A 17591-nucleotide genomic window follows, 5' to 3' on the forward strand; every position below is an offset into this window, starting at 1 on the left:
GCAACGCGCGCTTCCCTTCCCGCCCCGGGGAAGCTTCTCGGCGGGCGCGGTGCATTGTGGGGTGGGGCCTGTTTGAGGCGGGGGGCAGCCGCAGCGAGGAAGCCGCCGAGATGATGGTGAGTGTCATCCGCCGCCATCCTCGCCGCCGCCGCGACCCGCTGCCCGGGGACGGCCTCCGCCGCCCGCCAGGGGCCGCGTTGGGTGGGGTTGTGGCGAGGCCGGCGCATCTGTCGGGGGCGGGGGGGGTGGATGGCGGAGGCCGCCCTGCCGCAGAGGCCTTGCCGCCACCCGCGGCGTGAGGGGGGCGAGTCGGGCCTCGCCGTTCCCGCGGCGGGCGCGGTGAGTTCTGCGAGTTGGAGCCGTGCTGCCCGCTTCGTGACGCTCCCAGAGCCCCGACCCGCGTCCTCCGGCCCCGTGGCAGCGTCCCCTCAGCCGCACGGCCCAGCTACTCCCCCCCCCCCCCCACCTCGGCTGCGCGGCCCCCTCGGCCCCGGCGGTCCCCAGCTCGCAGCCCCGTTGCTCAGGAGCAGGCAGGCTGCGGCACAGCGGCGGCGTGTCTGCCTCTCCCCTGATTTTCTCGGGGGTGCAAGGGTTTCTCTTCCGTCGAGATCCCTGGTGGGTGTGGAAGAACTGGGCACGTTTTCTTCCCCTAAATCTTCCCTGGTTTTAGGGAGGCTTGACTGTGATCCTCACAGCCCTCTTCTGCTCGCACAGACCCTCAGCCCCAGCTTTGTCACTCTTCAGCGCAACAGTCGTAGTATAATTTTACTCTCTGCCCGCAGGTGGCTGTTTATAAGCGGGTGTCTCACAGACTTTGGCTGTGTCTGAGCTTTGCCTGTAAGGCATGTTTGGTTTGCTTTTTCGGAAGGGCTGGTGCCCTCTCAGAGCGGTGAGAAGCCCTTGTCTGCTGTGGCCTCGGATACCCTCTACTCTGTCTCCAGAAGAGTTTATTGTCGGGGAGGTGTAATCACTTAAATTGTGCTCGTCTACCCCATCCTCTCTGCGAAAGCATCTTTCGGCAGTTGCCACCAGTACAGTCCTAGAGCGTATACTGGAGACAGCTGGGTGAATTCCAGTTACACTGTGGGAGATGGAAAGTAGTTGGTTTGTGTGAAGGCAGAGGAGTTTTGAGGGGGCTGCAGGTTTTGGTCTGGGCCTTTTTGCATGATGGTAGCTTGCTGGGCTGTGTGAGGAGTTAGCTCGCAGGCTGTAGGGGTGGGAGTAACGGCTCTGCTGTGGGTTCTCTCTTCAGCCAACACCCGTTATCCTGCTGAAGGAGGGGACGGACACCTCGCAGGGCATCCCCCAGCTCGTCAGCAACATCAATGCCTGCCAGGTTATTGCCGAGGCTGTGCGCACTACCCTGGGACCTCGGGGCATGGACAAGCTCATTGTGGATGACCGGGGTAAGCGCTGGGCTGTGGCCTCTCGCAGTTGTGTGGAAAAGTGACTTGGGAAGAACCCCTGAGTGCTTTGCATGCTGGCGGTGTATCTTTGTATCCATTAAAACCAGCATTTGCATCTAAGCAGACTTCAACTTCCTCACCCTGTGCTAAACTCTCACAGTAGAGGTTCGGTTTCTGTCTCAGTGTTTGGTTTAATACCTTGACTCTGGCCTCCGTGGCTGAACAGAAGAAAATTGTCAGACCTACCTGAGAAACTACCCATTTGCTGCTTACTAGCCTGAGTTAAGGCAGCTGTGTCTCGGTTGTGAGATTAGGTAGATCCAGGGTTAGTGGGACTAGAGATGAGAAAGTCCATGCCAGAAAGGAAAAACAGTGTATTGAACCTGACCTTCAGGCATCCCTCATCATCTCTGTTTATTTTTTAAATGAGGCTCATAATACGTGTGGAGTTACTCAGCACTTGTGGCTGAGCGTGAGGCTGTTATTGGGTTGATTTTTTTTAAAATGGGATTTAGGGATGAGACTCGCCTACCTCGGAAAAGACTTGTATGAAGTCACCAAACTAATGTATTGTTTGTGGCTTTTTATTGCTGTTACTGAATGGTGGGGTGGAAGGTCTTAGAATTGTATTTAAATACAAATAGGAACTGTAATAACTCTATTAAAAAGGATAATTGCATTTAAATTTACCTAATAACTAATATGATTGATTTCTAGTCTCACTTTGTGTGAGTGTCAGATTAGAACATCTGTTTTTATCTGTCTGGGGAGGCTATTGAGAACTAAGGGGGAAATGAATTTAAAGCCTCTGTTAATTGACATGGAGAGTTGTTCTGCAATCAAAGGAGCTTCACTTAATCTGCTCCAAAAATGGACTAAAAAGCTACTGTTAATATGGAATGGAGGTACCTGCTGAGACACCTGCTGTGAAACAGCTGTTCTGGGCTCCCCCTCTCCGTGGGGGTGACCCCTTTTGCCCATTTATAGCTGGGTATCTGGCTGTAGGAGTGGATTAAAATATGGTGGTGATCACATTTCAAATCACACAGGAGGAAAAAAACCAATCACTTTGCTGAAGAAAAATGACTTTTAAGTGGAAATTTGGAACAAGAGCCTGTCGTTGTTTAGATATGACAAAATTCACAGTGATGCTGGGCTTGAGTGGGGAACGCTGTGGTGTAATAACAGGTTGGGGCCACATTTGGCCTGAAAGGCAACATGGTGAAGCACAGTGAGGCTGGCTGCTCTGAAATTATTGTTGAATTTATGTCTTTCTGAGGTCTGAAAAGCTCCCTTGCGCGGTGGGTGCCCTTTGACAGGGGCTTTACTCGCAGCAGTCGAGCTCCATTTCCTTTTCTACATCACTCCTAGGCAAAGCCACTATCTCCAATGATGGTGCCACTATCCTGAAGCTCCTCGATGTTGTCCATCCGGCTGCGAAGACGTTGGTGGACATCGCCAAATCTCAAGATGCAGAGGTAGGGGGGTAGCCTGGCCGCACCTGCAGCGTAACACGCTGTGCGCTTTGTGTTAATTGCTGGGAATTGCTCATGGAATGCTGGCGTTTATTCCGGTTTCTTTATTGATTCTTTCTCTTCTGTGATAACTTTCAAATCTTTTACGCTGTTTTCAGCCACATCTGATGGGTGGTTTGGAAACTTGAAAGATATAAGGTTCACATTTTATGAATGTGGGTGACTGGGAGATGAGACTTCACCCTCAAATGGGATGTAGTCTGAACCCAGCTCTTCTCAATCATGAAGGAATCCAACTGAAAGCCTGTGAGCAGAGAAAACTTATGAAATTTGACTTCTTCTGGAAGCCTTTGCATGGTTTTAAGGGAGTTATCGCAGTGACTGCAGTATGGGGATGACACCGTGTTTCTCCTCTGTGCAGGTTGGTGATGGTACCACGTCTGTAACTCTGCTTGCTGCTGAGTTCCTGAAACAAGTGAAGCCCTACGTGGAGGAAGGCCTCCATCCTCAAATCATCATCCGTGCCTTCCGCACAGCGACGCAGCTGGTAAGGCAGCGCTGCTCAGAGCTGAGGGGTGTACTGGGCTCCACCACAGCGTCTGGGGAGAGGAGTTCTGTGCCAAAGAGGAAAAATAACACGCTTTTAGGCAAAATTCAGTAATGAATGGGCGGGGGCAGTGACAGTAGCGATCTCATGATGTCTTACTGCAAACATCAGCTGCCAGCGAGCTGTTATTACCAGTTAGTACCTCTGGAGTGCTATTGCTTTGTTTTTCTCCAAGGAAGAGTGAATAAATGGGAAAATTCATTTCCCATCCTCCTGATCTCTACTGCTCCTTAGTAAACTTTATGTCTCGTGAAGCCCATCAGTGCCATTAAGCTAAATCTTTTTGGAGGTTAACTCCCTTGGTAGCCCTTTGGTTCCCCAGCTCTCTGCTGAAAGCAGAGCCTCTTCCCGATTGTCTTAAACTTATGTTGGTGTGTTTCCTGGAATTACTGTGCTGGAAGGGGTGGGATAGCTTAAATGCTTGAAACTTCAGCGATGTTGAAGTAGGGAATAAAAGATAACATAAAATACAAAGAAGTTGGAGATGTGATCAGCTTACAAGTGTGAATCATTAATCCAGCTGTTGGCTTGTGTTTTGACAGGCTGTAAACAAGATCAGAGACATTGCTGTTGCAGTGAAGAAGGAAGATAAAGAGTAAGTTTCCTTCCAGATGACCTGATCGTGTAGCTGGTGTGAGGGCATTTCTGACTTCTGCTGTGTCTCTGGCTGATGTCTTGAGGTTGAACTGAACACCTGTGGCCCCACACTGGGGTTATTCCTGAGTTTCTGGGGAATTTCCTGCTGCTCTGGGGGAGATTCCACACTCTCACTTGGGCTGCAGCAGAGTATGTCAGCCAGTGTCTTCCAGTGCATGTGGAGGAAGCTTGGTACTAAAATAAGCGGCCTGATTTCTGTTATCCAGCGGTGGTGGAGACTTGCAGCTTCTGCTGCAATCAGTGGCAGCGTTAAATTTCTCTTAAAATCAGACCACTTTTTACCTGATGAATACATGAAGTTAGATAGCTAATAACAGTAAGGAAATGATCCTTTCGACTGAGGTGAGAATACTAGAGTTAATTTTCTCCCTTTTATTTCTCAAACCAAAATGAGTTGTATCCTTTCTGCTGTCCTGTGATGCAAAATTCAGTAGTTCTCATGGTCAGCAGTAACTTGGGAGTTGGATCCCTATTTCCCTGGTGTCCCTTGTATCATCCACTCTGTTAGGGCAACATAGTTACCTGAGTTAATATTTTGGAGAATGTGCTACTGTTTCAGAAACTTCTTAGTGCCTTTGGATGAAGGAGAGGATGCTGAGCCCTGCTGTTCTGCTCAGGCCTGTGGTGTCTTAACAGCCAACCCACCTGGTCAGTGCTAGTTTGATGCTCAGGCTTTAAAAGGGAGAATTGTACTTCTGACAGTCTGGGCTTTGCCATGTCTGCCTTGCTTTCCCTGTCGGTGGAAGGGAGCTGATCTTTAATTCTATGCAAGTGGATTAATCATGCTGTCCATGGTGTTTTCTGAGCTTGTGAAAAGAATCAGTGAGTGAACAAAACCTTGTTTTTTTCTTTTCCTGGCAGTGAGCAGAGAAGCCTGCTGGAGAAGTGTGCAGCCACAGCCCTAAGCTCCAAGCTGATCTCCCAGAGCAAGGAGTTTTTCTCCAAGATGGTTGTAGATGCCGTCATGATGTTGGATGACTTGTTACAGCTCAAAATGATTGGAATCAAGAAGGTGCAGGGAGGTGCTTTGGAAGTAAGTTCTGTCGGAGCCTGTCCTGAAAGGGTAGGAGACACTGATCACAGCTCCTTCGATGGGTTGACTTCAGCAGAAATGCAGCCTGGCTTGATAGTGTCTGTTAAAGAGTTACCAAAGCGAAACAAAGCTGTTGATGTGAGGAAAAAGCGTAGTGAGTAGGGCTGAATTTCTTCTCTGTAGGTAGAGAATCTGGGTTTTTTTTGAGCAAATACACTCTTGCTGCCCTCTGCAGCGAATGTTGTTACTGACAGAAATTCCATTTTCATCTCTGCAAATAATGAAGGTTTTTTGTTTTTTGTTTTATTTGTGGGAAGTCTTTTCTTACTTCTGGAACCAAAAGCCATACAGTCCTGATTGTGTGCATGAGTACCGGCTTAGGAAAAATGCAAAGAAAATGTTGTGAGGGCGCTGATCTAGCGGTGAGCTGGGTGGTTTATACCTGTCGTGTGTGGGACTGCACGCGGGTCCGTGGCAAGGAGTTGTCCTTGGGCTGTGGGACAGCTGGTGTGTCTGTACTCTCTCCTGCCTGTACCCCATGGAGGTTTGGCCCGTCGCTTGGGACCCTGCTGCTGAAAAGTAAAGCCCGCCACAATCTCTCTGAATTGTTATTCTGTGGCTGTTACTGTCTGTAAACACTCTGCGTGAGCATTTTCATTGAGAAGAGACATTATAATTAGGCCATTATCTTGCCCAGACAACTAATTCAGTGAATTAGGAACATTTCAGCATCTGTTTTTGTGGTGTCTGGGCCTGCTGGTGTTCTGAGTCTTGTAGAAATTGGTCCCCTGGGGAGGGGGGTGTCTCCTGTGCTGCATAAAAGTGGCTCTCCCTGCTCCGTATTATTTTGTCCTTGTATTCTGCTGTCAGACTCCTTGGAGAGCTGTATGAGGATGGTGCAAATAATTTAGCACACTGCTTTTCAGGGTTGGCTTGTGAGAGATCCTGGGTCATCTCAGCCTGTCAGCTAGAGCAGAGGAAGTCTGTGCTTGTCCTAGGTTAGGAGAGACAGGGATCAGAGCCAAGTCTGCAGTGCGTGGCCAGATACTCCTGGAGTAGGAGATGTAGATGCTGATTTCTCTCCCAGCCATGCAGTGAAGAAATTCATTTAAGGGGGGCAGTGTTGGGCAGGGCAGTCCTGCTGTAAAACAACCCCGGAGGTGGTGATGGAGCTGGGAAAACCAAACCAGGGCAAAAAAAAACCCCAAGTGCAGGGCTGGTGGTGAGAAGTGTCCATCTTCAAAGGGTGGAAATGGGAAAGACATCAGAGAGAGACCAGATTGCTTCATCCCTTGATCTTCAGGTCATGTATAGCATCTCGCTGTGGTGTCTTGAGGGGCAAAAGGAAGCAGTAGAAGCTGGTTTTGTGAACAGAGAAGAAAATATTTGCTGCTTATTTCCTTTAAAAGTGGGTTAATCAAAGGAGACAGCTGTTGGTGAGCGCTTTGTAAATGAGGGCTCTGAAAGCAGAGTGTCTCCTGTGGGAGTTATTAACCCTGTTGAGAAAACCTTGAGAGGCTGAGCCTAACACAAATCCCTCTCTTCAAGGACTCTCAGCTGGTGGCCGGAGTTGCCTTTAAGAAGACGTTCTCTTACGCTGGGTTTGAAATGCAGCCCAAGAAGTATCAGTCTCCTAAGATCGCCCTGTTGAATGTGGAGCTGGAGCTCAAAGCCGAGAAGGACAATGCTGAAGTCAGAGTGAACACAGTGGAGGTAAGAGTCAAAAAGGGGACCCTGTCCCACTTCCTCACACCCGCAGGATGTGGGATAAAATGGGATTGCCTTCTGCACATTCCCTCCCCCTCTGAAAATAGCTGGCGGGTGATGCTGCCTCATTTTGGGAGAAGAGTATGGCAGACTTTGAACTACAGCAGGGTTAGGACATGTTTCTGCTCGGTCATCATGCCTCAGTTGTGACAAATCGTCAGCTGTGTGGTGACTTCTTCATGCCTGCCAAGTGGCCTTGCAGGGAAAGCTTATTCAGCAGTGCTTTACGTGCTGAAAGAGCCTCTGCATGTTTAAGCAAACAAGGTAGCCGTTTGGACAGTGATTCTCTTCCCATCTTGTTAAAATACCTTTATGAAACGTGGTTGTTCTCTGACACCTTGGAAAGTGTTTAATACATTTGGTTGCTGCATGTCTGTGGTATGGAAAGATCTCCGGGAGCTTTGCTGTTGGAGTCTTGGCCCCACTGTGATCATAAATTGTTTCCTCTCTGCCGTGGTGAACAGGATGGTCCTTTCTGCCGTGTTGGCTGCCGTGTGTGGTGTTGCTGTGTGTTTTTGTAAGCTTTCCCAGCTGCTGCGGCTGTATTTCCGTGACAGTTAGAGCAGACAGGCTTGTAAAGCGTGAGGTTTCTCAGGAGCTGTGGTTTTCCTCTGGGATAGATACTGGAAGTCTCTCCACCCCAATGTCCACGCACAGTTCTGTAAACACCTCTCAGCCACCAGTGTAATCCCTTCTTCCTCCCTGTGCTCTGCTGTTCGCTGCCTCTCTCGCTTCATCCAGCCCCTTCATCGACTTGGTTTTGCTGCTGGAAGCATTTTAACAGACACAGCTCTTTGGCATAAAATAGAAGTGACCTAAAATCACCTGTGAGTCCTAGAAAGCAGCTGTCTGCCGGGACCGCATGGAGCAGCATCGCTGCTGCCTTTGTTTTAGAAGAGCTGCTGCCTTTATTTTATTTTTTCTCCCTTTGCAGGTGCCGCAGGCTGGCGTTTGCCATCCCTTGAACCTGAGCACTTGTCCCTTTCTCTCTCCTCCCTCCTAGGATTACCAGGCTATCGTGGACGCTGAGTGGAACATCTTGTATGACAAACTCGACAAAATCCACAAGTCGGGAGCCAAAGTTGTCCTCTCCAAACTTCCTATCGGTGATGTGGCTACTCAGTACTTTGCAGATAGAGACATGTTTTGTGCCGGCCGTGTCCCGGAAGAAGATCTCAAGCGAACTATGATGGTGAGCTACCTTGTTTCAGAATAAAGACTTTTGATTTAGTTTTAACAATGCCAGGCTGGTCATTCCCAAAACAGGGCAGCAATCGGTGACTGAACACACCGTTCCTTACGAATATTTAAAATAGCATAATTTTTGCCAGTGTGGTTATTAGGTAAAGTTGCTATATACTGGCAAGGCTGTTCCTGATGGAATGAACAATCACAACTTGCCCCTGCACTGCTTTTTTTGTTTCTCTGATGTTGTGATATATTAGGGTCTGTACATTACATCGGTAGAGGTTTGTTTTCCCTGGCTCTTGTTGACTCTGTCGTAGGTCTTTTTCTTTTTTTCTCCTAAGCTTTCTTTGTGTAGCTGCTGGACTCTAGAGCCTGGGAGTCAGCACTTAGAAGCACCATAATCTTATTTTGCTGTCGAGGATTATTTCTGACGTTGGTAGCCTGCCTAGACGCATGAGATGGGAGGGGAAGTAGAAGGGTTTTCTCCTGAATCTGGCCTGCAGGATGGTTTTGCATCAGCTAAAAGGCTGGGCTGTCTGAAGAGAGGGAATGTGCTGGGCAAATTTGTCATGTTTGTCAGTGTTTGTAAAGCTGCTTTATCTCCTTTCCGTGCAGGCCTGCGGCGGTTCCATCCAGACTAGTGTCAATGCCCTGTCAGATGATGTCCTGGGCCGATGCGAGCTCTTTGAGGAGACTCAGATTGGAGGAGAGAGGTAAATACACCAGCTGTGAACTTGTAGTTCTGTGTAAGTGCTCTGATATTAGTTTGAAAAGTCAGGGTTTAAGTGTTGGCAGGTTTGAGCATCTCTCAAGGTGATGGTGGGAAAACAAGATGGTGTTATTGCTGCTTTTTATGAGGCTGAGGCAGGAGTAAACTTTCATCTAAATCACAGAATCATTCAGGTTGGAAAAGACCCTTGGGATCATCGAGTCCAACCCTCAGCCCGACTCTACAAAGTTCTCCCCTACCCCACATCCCCCCACAGCTCATCCAAACGGCCCTTAAACACACCCAGGGATGGGGACTCCGCCCCTCCCTGGGCAGCCTATTCCACTCTCTGACCACTCTTGCTGGGAAACATTTTTTCCTCATGTCCAGTCTGAACCTCCCCTGCTGCAGTTTAAAGCCGTTCCCTCTTGTTCTGTCACTAATCACCTGTGAGAAGAGACCAGCACCAACCTCTCTACCACGTCCTTTCAGGGAGCTGTAGAGAGTGATGAGGTCTCCCCTCAGCCTTCTCCTCCTCACACTAAACAGTCCCAGCTCCTTCCATTGCTTCTTACAGGATTTATTCTCCAGATCTTTCACCAGCTTTGTTGCCCTCCTCTGCACTTGCTCCAGCACCTCTTACATTCTTTAAAAAATACATATTTATTCCTCAATGCCTTGTAGAAAGCGCAGTGGTATTCTTTCATTCCTAACTTAAAAGCAAGGCCTTTTGAGGTTGATTGTGGCACTTGTCTGATAGCCCACGGTGCCACTGGACTCAGTGCAGACGAAGCTGGGTGCTGTATAACCGCGTTCTTCCCATCGCTGGAGGAGAAATCCTCTTTGGGGCTGTCTGCGAACACCTGCTCTGCTTCTGCCAAGTGGAAATGAGAGCAGCGGTTGAGCGCAAAGCCCTAGCAACAGGAAAAGAGTGGATTTTCCTGGGTCAGCTTGAATTTCACCTGTGTATTGCCTGGCTCTGCTCCTTCTTAGCTCAAGATCTGATATAGGGGCACTGCGTAGGATGAAACGGCTTCCGCCACGCATCTGGCTTGTGGAGAACTTCTCTGTTCCCAGCCTGTCATATCGGTGTGAAGCCTGTTCGGCAGCAGCACGGGATGCCATAACCCTTCTCGCGTTGTGCCGTTGGCAGGTATAACTTCTTCACAGGCTGCCCGAAGGCAAAAACTTGCACGATAATCCTGCGAGGGGGTGCGGAGCAGTTCATGGAAGAGACGGAACGCTCCCTGCACGATGCCATCATGATAGTCAGGAGGGCAATCAAGGTAAGGACCAGGGGACATCCCTCCCTGCTATTTGGCATTGGGCTTGTTGGGCGGACCTGGCACAGCTGTAACTTTTCCTAGAAACCTTTTCACACACCAGCATTTGGCCGAGGTCTCTCGGGAGAGACTGGGGAGCTCTCAGCTGGTGGAGTGGAGCATGCAGACAGGCAGCATCTGATTGATTGAACTCAAGTGCTGTTCCTTGGCTGGAGGAGTGTTGTCTTGGCCAACTGCTTTTCAGGCATGCCTGGTTTTTGCCTTCTCTTCAGTACAGCTGTAACCTGTGCTCGTGGGGTTGTGGTGTGTTCTGTAAACACCTCCATCCTAAAGGAAATACGATCTTCTGGGTGTGTCGGGATGGTGAGTTGACTCTGGATAGATGTCAGGTGCCCACCAAAGCTGCTCTGTCACTCCCCTCCTCAGCTGGACAGAAAATACAATGAAAATCTTGTGGGTCAAGATAAGGACAGGGAGAGATCACTCACCAGTTACTGTCATGGGCAAAACACTTGACTTGGGGAAATTCGTTTAGTTTATTACCAATCAAATCAGAGTAGGATAATGAGAAATAAAACCAAATCTTAAAACACCTTCCTCCCACCCCTCCCTTCTTCCTGGGTTTAACTTTACTCCTGATTTTCATCACTTTCTCCCCCTGAGCAGTGCAGGGGGGCAGGGGATGGGGGTTGAGGTCAGTTCATCATCCCTTGTCTCTGCCGCTCCTTCCTCCTCAGGGGGAGGACTCCTCACACTCCTCCCCTGCTCCAGCGTGGGGTCCCTCCCACAGCAGACAGTCCTCCATGAACTTCTCCAACCGTGGCTCCTTCCCACGGGCTGCAGCTCTTCCAGAACTGCTCCAGCATGGGTCCCTCCCACGGGGTGCAGCCCTTCAGGCACAGACTGCTCCAGTGTGGGTCCCCCCTGGGGTCACAAGTGCTGCCAACAAATCTGCTTCAGCGTGGGCTCCTCTCTCCACGGGGCCACAGGTCCTGCCAGGAGCCTGCTCCAGCGTGGGCTTCCCACGGGGTCACAGCCTCCTTCAGGCACATCCCCCTGCTCTGGTGTGGGGCCCTCCCCGGGCTGCAGGTGGGTCTCTGCTCCCCCGTGGGCCTCCGTGGGTGCAGGGCACAGCTGCCTCACCATGGGCTGCACCACAGGCTGCGGGGGTGCCTGGAGAACCTCCTCCCCTCCTCCTGCACTGACCTGGGTGGCTGCAGAGCTGTTGCTCTCACATATTCTCACTCCTCTCTCTGGCTACTGTTCCAGTTTTCTCTTTATCTTTCTTAAATAAGTTCTCCCAGAGGCGCTACCACCATTGCTGATGGGCTCGGCCTTGGCCAGTGGTGGGTCCATCTTGGAGCCGTCTGGCGTTGGCTCTGTCGGACATGGGGGAAGCTTCAGCAGCTTCTCACAGCAGCTACCCCTGTACCCCCCAGCCACCAAAACCTTGCCCCACAAACCCCATACAGTCGAGTAACTCTTCAGTAGATTTGAGTAGCAGGATTGATGCCTGTTAAAGCCACTTGTTCCCTCACTTGGTGCCCAGTCCGAGGGGTAACTGTCCCCTGGCCGTGCAGGCAGGCTGGGAGCGTCGAACAAAATCCAAGGCACGTGCAGGTGTGGGCTCTGCTTGTGGCGTTGCTGGTCCCGTGTGATAGATGCTGCGTAACTGCTGGCATTTCTGGGTTATGCATAATAACGTGTTAACGTGGTGTTTTCTGGTTTAAAAACAGCTTTGAGGCTGAGTGCCCTGAGGGGATGGGAAGAAGCATGTCAGGATTTTCAGAACTTTTGCTTTAGGAAGAACATCCTGATCTCCCTACTGAAACAAATAGGGGGGGAAAAAAATAGCAGATCTTGGCTGCGAAGTGCTGCTGCAAATATTGTTTAATTTGAATGCTTTACAGAAGTGAGGGAAACTTGCCCAGCACAGGGGGCTGTGCTGTGCCATCCCCCCCTGCCCGGTACAGTGTCCCCAAACCACCCCTTTACCTTGTACACAGCTGGGAATTGCTGCTGGGAGCTGCTGCTGGAGGCTCGTGGCCTGTTTCTGAAGCTCCCAGCAAAGCTGGCGGGTGCTGCCAGCAGCCTGGGCTCTAGACTTCCCCTGAGCCTGGTGTGCTGCACCACCCTGCCGTGCAGCCCTTGCAGGAAGGGAGGATTTCCCGCTCTCACCCTCCCTGGAACGAGAGTGAGCGTTTTCCCCTTTTTCTTTCAGAACGACTCAGTTGTTGCTGGTGGTGGTGCGATAGAGATGGAACTTTCCAAATACCTCCGGGACTATTCCAGGACCATTCCAGGCAAGCAGCAGCTGCTGATAGGTGCTTACGCTAAAGCCCTTGAGATCATTCCCCGCCAGCTCTGCGACAACGCTGGCTTTGATGCCACCAACATACTGAACAAGCTCCGAGCCAAGCACGCGCAGGTGGGTGCCCACTGAGGGCTCTTAGGGAGAACCAGCTGGGCATGTGATGATTTTTCTTTCTTTTTTCCTTTTTTTTGAGCCTGCCAGATCCGGTGTAATTCAGCTAAGCCCATGTTAGGCTCGTGTCCTCTTTGATTAAATGCAGTGTTTTCTTTTCAGATCAAGTGTAGGCTTGGTGCAGGTTTCTATAAAAGGAAATGATCTGTTTTCCCTTTGATCACAGCTGTCGGGTGACTTCTAGAGCGGGGAGTTTTGATTTGCTTTTTAAAAATGCATCATTTGTCAGGAGGGAGGCTTCTATATTAAACATTAAAGTAATCAGAGTATAGAAGTTGGCCGAGCCGTGTGTTTTCCGGGGGAGCTGCGGACTGAAGATCCCGATTGTTCGTGATCCTTTCAGACCTTGTACACACACACCACCCGAATTCAGGCAGTTAGAGGCTGCCCCTTAGCTCCTCTCAGAAGCAGCTGCCGCTTTGTGGGGTCGCCCCCACCACATTTCACCCTGCTGATGATTGTGAAATGAGGGGAAACGCCCCAAAATGAGCAGCTGTATCTTGGGCTGCAAAAACCGGGGCTGTGAGACAGCGGTGGACATCAGACCTATAAGGCTTCTACAGCTGCTCTCTGAAATGGAGCATGCCTGTTTTGTGAGGCTTTGCTGGCATGGTTTGCTGCCAACAAAGGCTTTTTGGGTGTGTTTTCTTTCTTTTTTTTGTGTTTCCCTCAAATACTCTTCCTTCATACAGCAAGGTCCAGTCTCTGCCTCTCCCTTAACGTCTTCATGTCTTTGTTTCCCAGTGCACTTTGTTTCCCAGGGCCCCGAAGTCTCAACCAGCCCAATAACGAGACCCTCTTCACTCTTCTCTCCCCCCCAGGGAGGGATGTGGTACGGCGTGGATGTCAACAACGAGGACATCGCTGACAACTTCGAGGCCTGCGTGTGGGAGCCGGCCATCGTGCGCATCAACGCGCTGACAGCGGCCTCCGAGGCCGCCTGCCTCATCGTCTCCGTGGACGAAACCATCAAGAACCCTCGTTCCACCGTGGACACTGCGCCCGGAGGCCGGGGCCGGGGCCGAGGTAGACCCCATAACCACTGAGACCCCTCCCCCTCCTTGCTCAGCGCCACGATGGGGACTGGCACTCTCCTCCCATGTGCAAAGTGAGAAAGAATCGATTTCTAGCTTAATTAACGGGTCGTTTACCAGATGGTCATTTTGAGGGCTTGCAGGCAACCACTGGCCTTGTTTAATTAGAGTCAAATCTTGGCCTCGGCAGCGGCAACCTCCTGAGAGATGCCCTGCCCCAACATTTCCTACACAGCACTGATCCCCTTAGGCTCGCCTCGTCCTTCCATCGGGAACCGCAGAGAGCGGAGCCCTCTTCAATGCTGGTAGTGCAGCGAGCGTGAGGGTTTATTCCTATTTATACTTGTCTTTTTTTATTTTTTTTTTTTTTTTTTCCCCACTGGGGGTTTTGACCCCAGGCTCAAACACAATAAAAAGATGACTTTGTTTCAGTGGCAAACTGGGGCGTTCCTCCATTCTCTGCTGCTTGCTTCATTCCGCAGGGTGGTAGCTTATGGTTAAAGTTAAAAGATTTTAACCTTTCTGCCTGGTTTTTGCCCCGTTTCAAAGCAGGCGCTGTGCTGGGGAGCAGGACTCCTAGTACACCACAGTTTTGCTTCCAAGGCAGATCTCAGTGTGTTTTCTCTCTCCTGGAGCTCTCTGATACTGTGCAGTGACCTTTCTACTTGCTTTTGCTTCATTTCCATCACGCCTTTTGCTCCGTGAAAGGTGTCAAACCTCTCCAGCCCTGGTGAGGGGCTCTGGGAGGGGGGAATGTGTGGGACTGGTGGTGCTTCAGGGGTGAATCCGGGCTCCTCCTGGGGAGACTGGAATCTGGTAGGTTGAAGGCGTTAATGGAGAACAGCGGAAGAAATTTGGTGTCGATCTGGTGTCAACCCTTTGAGATTGCATTTAATTAGGCAAATCGATGGTGCGTTACCCCACAAAATGTGTTGCTTTTACCCTGTTTGCAGAGCGACAGCACCAGCCCCCTTAGTGTGACCCTCGTGGCCATTCCTCTCGCCTGAAGCCCCGTTGGGCAGCGTGGGAGTGGTCGTACTGAAAAGTGGACGCTTCCCTCTAAAACCCCTGTGGCATTTCTTTAGTGCTGGCATTTAAAAATCAAATATTCCCCAGAAAGAAAATGCAGCGCTGCAGCCGGGGAGGGGTAAAACTGGGACTAGGGAGGGGCTGATCCTGTATCCCTCCAGGCCGGCAGCTGCTGGGTTGTGCGTCGTGGATGGCAAATCCTCAGGGCTGAGGGTGTTTCCCCTCTAGTGTCAACTCTAATGATCTAAGATTGTTTTCTCCGTTCCCAAAGGACGTGGGGACAGGAGTTGTCGCTTTGGGCTGTATCCCCCCCGCCATCTTGTCCCACCAAACACTCCCATCCAGCCAAGACCCAGGGGCTGGACCCCCATACCCCGCTTCCACCCTGTGCCACATGGGGCTGCACCAACAGCCACCCTGGGCCCCGTGACCCCCATGCCTGCAGGGAGACAGGGGGAGGAGGGGAGGGATGCTTCCAGTAAGCCCCAAACAGCAACTGGTTTTACTGGTTTGGTGCTGGAGTCAGCCAGCACTGGCCTGGGTTCAGTGTGGCCCCTTGGGAGAGCGAAACCCCCACCTCAACGAGTCTTTATTCAACACTGAATCATAAAATAGCTCTTTCCACACTTTTTTTTTTGTAATTCTTTAAATACACATTGTTTACACTCGGCAAGGTTTCAAAGCAACAACATCAAAGTGCGTCTACAGGTGATAGTACCAACCAAAGTGCTAAAAACACGGTCTCCAACGGGCAGCAGCCGCCGTCTCCCCCGCTCTACCCCGTCCCCGTTGGACCCCGCTGCTGCCAAAACCACCCCAAGCCTCCCCCTGACCCGCCCCCCACGTCCCCCTGCACCCCCATCCCCACCACCCCCCTTCTCCAGGGCAGCATCCTCGGGCAGATTTAGCATCGAGGACCCGCGTTTAGCATCAAGTGACCGTAGGGCCGGGGAGGAAAAAGGGAACGTTTGGTTTTCCAGACACTGGCACATCGCTGCGAAAGACTAAAATAGACCTAAATTTATAGAGATTTAAAAAAATAACTTGGGAGGCAAACTCGCTACCTTCCGGGAGGGGGGAGGTCGCTGTACAGGGGCCTTCGGAAATCGCTCGCCGGGGCTGAGCTTGCGCCGGAGCAAACGCTGCCGTCAAGTGCTTTAGGGAAACGATTGCCATTCCTATACATATATTTATGTGTATATATATATATTTTATATACATATACACATACATATATTATTTTTAATTCTTCTCTGATTATCTCTAAGCAAGTGTGCGTTCCCCCCTTGCTCCCCAAAAGCCATCCCGCCCTCCCTCATCATTGCACCCGCTTGTCCCCGGCCCCAGCCCGCCTCGTCACTCCCCTTCCACGGGGCTCAAGCCCGAGGCTGGATCAGAAAATCCCATTTTTCCTGCTTTTGGGCAGCTTTTCCCTCCACGCTGCTGCACGCAGGAGGGACTGTTTCACCCCCTGTGGGGATTATTTTACTTCCCACCGACGGGGAAGGTCGTGCATCGCCACCGCTCACCTTGCAACAACACCCTGCGATGCTTCAGTCGCGACAAACCATCTCCGGTTGCTAAAATCTCCCCGTTCACTGTTTTTTTTTTCATTTTTTTTAAAGCATTTTGTCATTTGGCACCGATTCCCAATGCTTTTGCTCTACCCCAACCTGCAGCTTTTCAACCCAAAATGAGTGGCTGAAGCCATGCGCCAGCTCCTGGGGTGGGCTGTTCTGCTGAGAGAAAATGTTGTTCAACTGCTTTAAGAGCCTTTATCAACACTTTTCGTGGGTTTTTTTGGTCTGTTTTAACCAAATTTGGAGCCTTTTTGAGGATCCAAACAAGCTGTCCAAGACCCAGCCGTGGCTGTGCCTTGGGTGGGAGCTGGGACTGTGACACATGGCGAGAGGTGGGATATTTTTTTCTTGCCACTTTTGCTTGATAAACAGGTTTAAAAACCTCCTTGGATGGAGCTAACCGGGGCTTCTCTAGGGTCTCGTATGGGGTTGAGCTCCCACTGCAGCTGTCCCTTCCCTACCAGCACCCGCATACGCTGCACGATTTCAGGGCGTTCCTGGGGGATTTGGGATTTCTGTGTGTCTCTGTTGTTTCCAGAGGAAATGGGGTTGGAACCCCCACAACCGCTGGCAGGGAATCCTGCGGCCAACAGGCAGCGTGGCTCGAGCACCCCGTAGGAATGGGGGGTGGGCGACGGGCGTTTCTGGGGGAACCAACGAGGCCACGCGCCTGCAGGATGGGGAGGGAGAGCAGCAGGGAAACCATCAATATGACATTTCAGTGGAATATGCATCCGTTAATGAGCTCGTTGCCATTAACAACCTGAGCAATTAGGGCCAGGGAGACGCAGAGCACCAAGGCTGTGCCAGCCTCCTTCATCCCCAGCTGAGGAGGAGGAGGAAGGGACCCATCCAAGCCCAGGCATCAAGCAAAATGGGGGGGGGGGAAAAAAACACTTTCCATCTTCCAGTCCTTGAACCTGCTCAAGGTCTCGTGTCATGGCGGAGTTTTGTAAAAACGTGGCTTTGCTAAGCCGGAAGTCAGGATTTTTTTGGGAGCGCCCCAAGGGGAGGCGGGTGGTTTGGTCTGGTCTCGGTGACACCCTGAAGCACCGAATTCGGGTGAGCTTGTCCTGCCGTGACTTAAACCCTCGCGGCAGCAGGGGGACGGGGACATTGCACACCCACCCACGCTCCAGGCCACCGTGGCCACCAGCGGCCACTCCGGCCTCGCTGGTGAGCGCAGGAGGTTTCTCCAAGAGTCCTCAACATCTCCCCCCACTTTCCAGCACCCCATTTTCGCCTTGCCTGTGGCCCAGAGGGGCTGGGCACGAGCACACAGCAAACTCGGAGCAGCCACCTTCAGTCTTCGGACATGACTCTCCAACATGATAGTCT

At 51.1% G+C, this 17591-nt stretch overlaps 1 protein-coding gene across 1 annotated transcript; it reads left to right on the forward strand.

The window, feature by feature from the left end:
- Nucleotides 1-12: 12 nt before the first annotated feature.
- On the forward strand, nt 13-14083 carry CCT7 (chaperonin containing TCP1 subunit 7). The gene is made up of 12 exons (XM_074865404.1): nt 13-116; nt 1253-1406; nt 2778-2884; nt 3303-3428; nt 4031-4083; nt 5007-5178; nt 6727-6891; nt 7949-8137; nt 8749-8846; nt 9996-10128; nt 12347-12553; nt 13432-14083. Exons 1-12 carry the CDS (start codon nt 111-113, stop codon nt 13654-13656), a joined length of 1635 nt encoding a protein of 544 aa, XP_074721505.1. The 5' UTR covers nt 13-110; the 3' UTR covers nt 13657-14083.
- The last annotated feature ends 3508 nt before the right edge of the window (nt 14084-17591 follow it).

This window comes from Strix uralensis, chromosome 4 (genome assembly GCF_047716275.1).
Source record: "Strix uralensis isolate ZFMK-TIS-50842 chromosome 4, bStrUra1, whole genome shotgun sequence".
Taxonomy (NCBI): domain Eukaryota; kingdom Metazoa; phylum Chordata; class Aves; order Strigiformes; family Strigidae; genus Strix; species Strix uralensis.

Bases quoted from the DNA above. Each gene is read 5' to 3' on its own strand.
- CCT7 (XM_074865404.1), top strand. The intron at 10,129-12,346 runs GTAAGGACCAGG...TTTTTCTTTCAG, and splicing joins TAGTCAGGAGGGCAATCAAG to AACGACTCAGTTGTTGCTGG. The intron at 12,554-13,431 runs GTGGGTGCCCAC...TCTCCCCCCCAG, and splicing joins TCCGAGCCAAGCACGCGCAG to GGAGGGATGTGGTACGGCGT.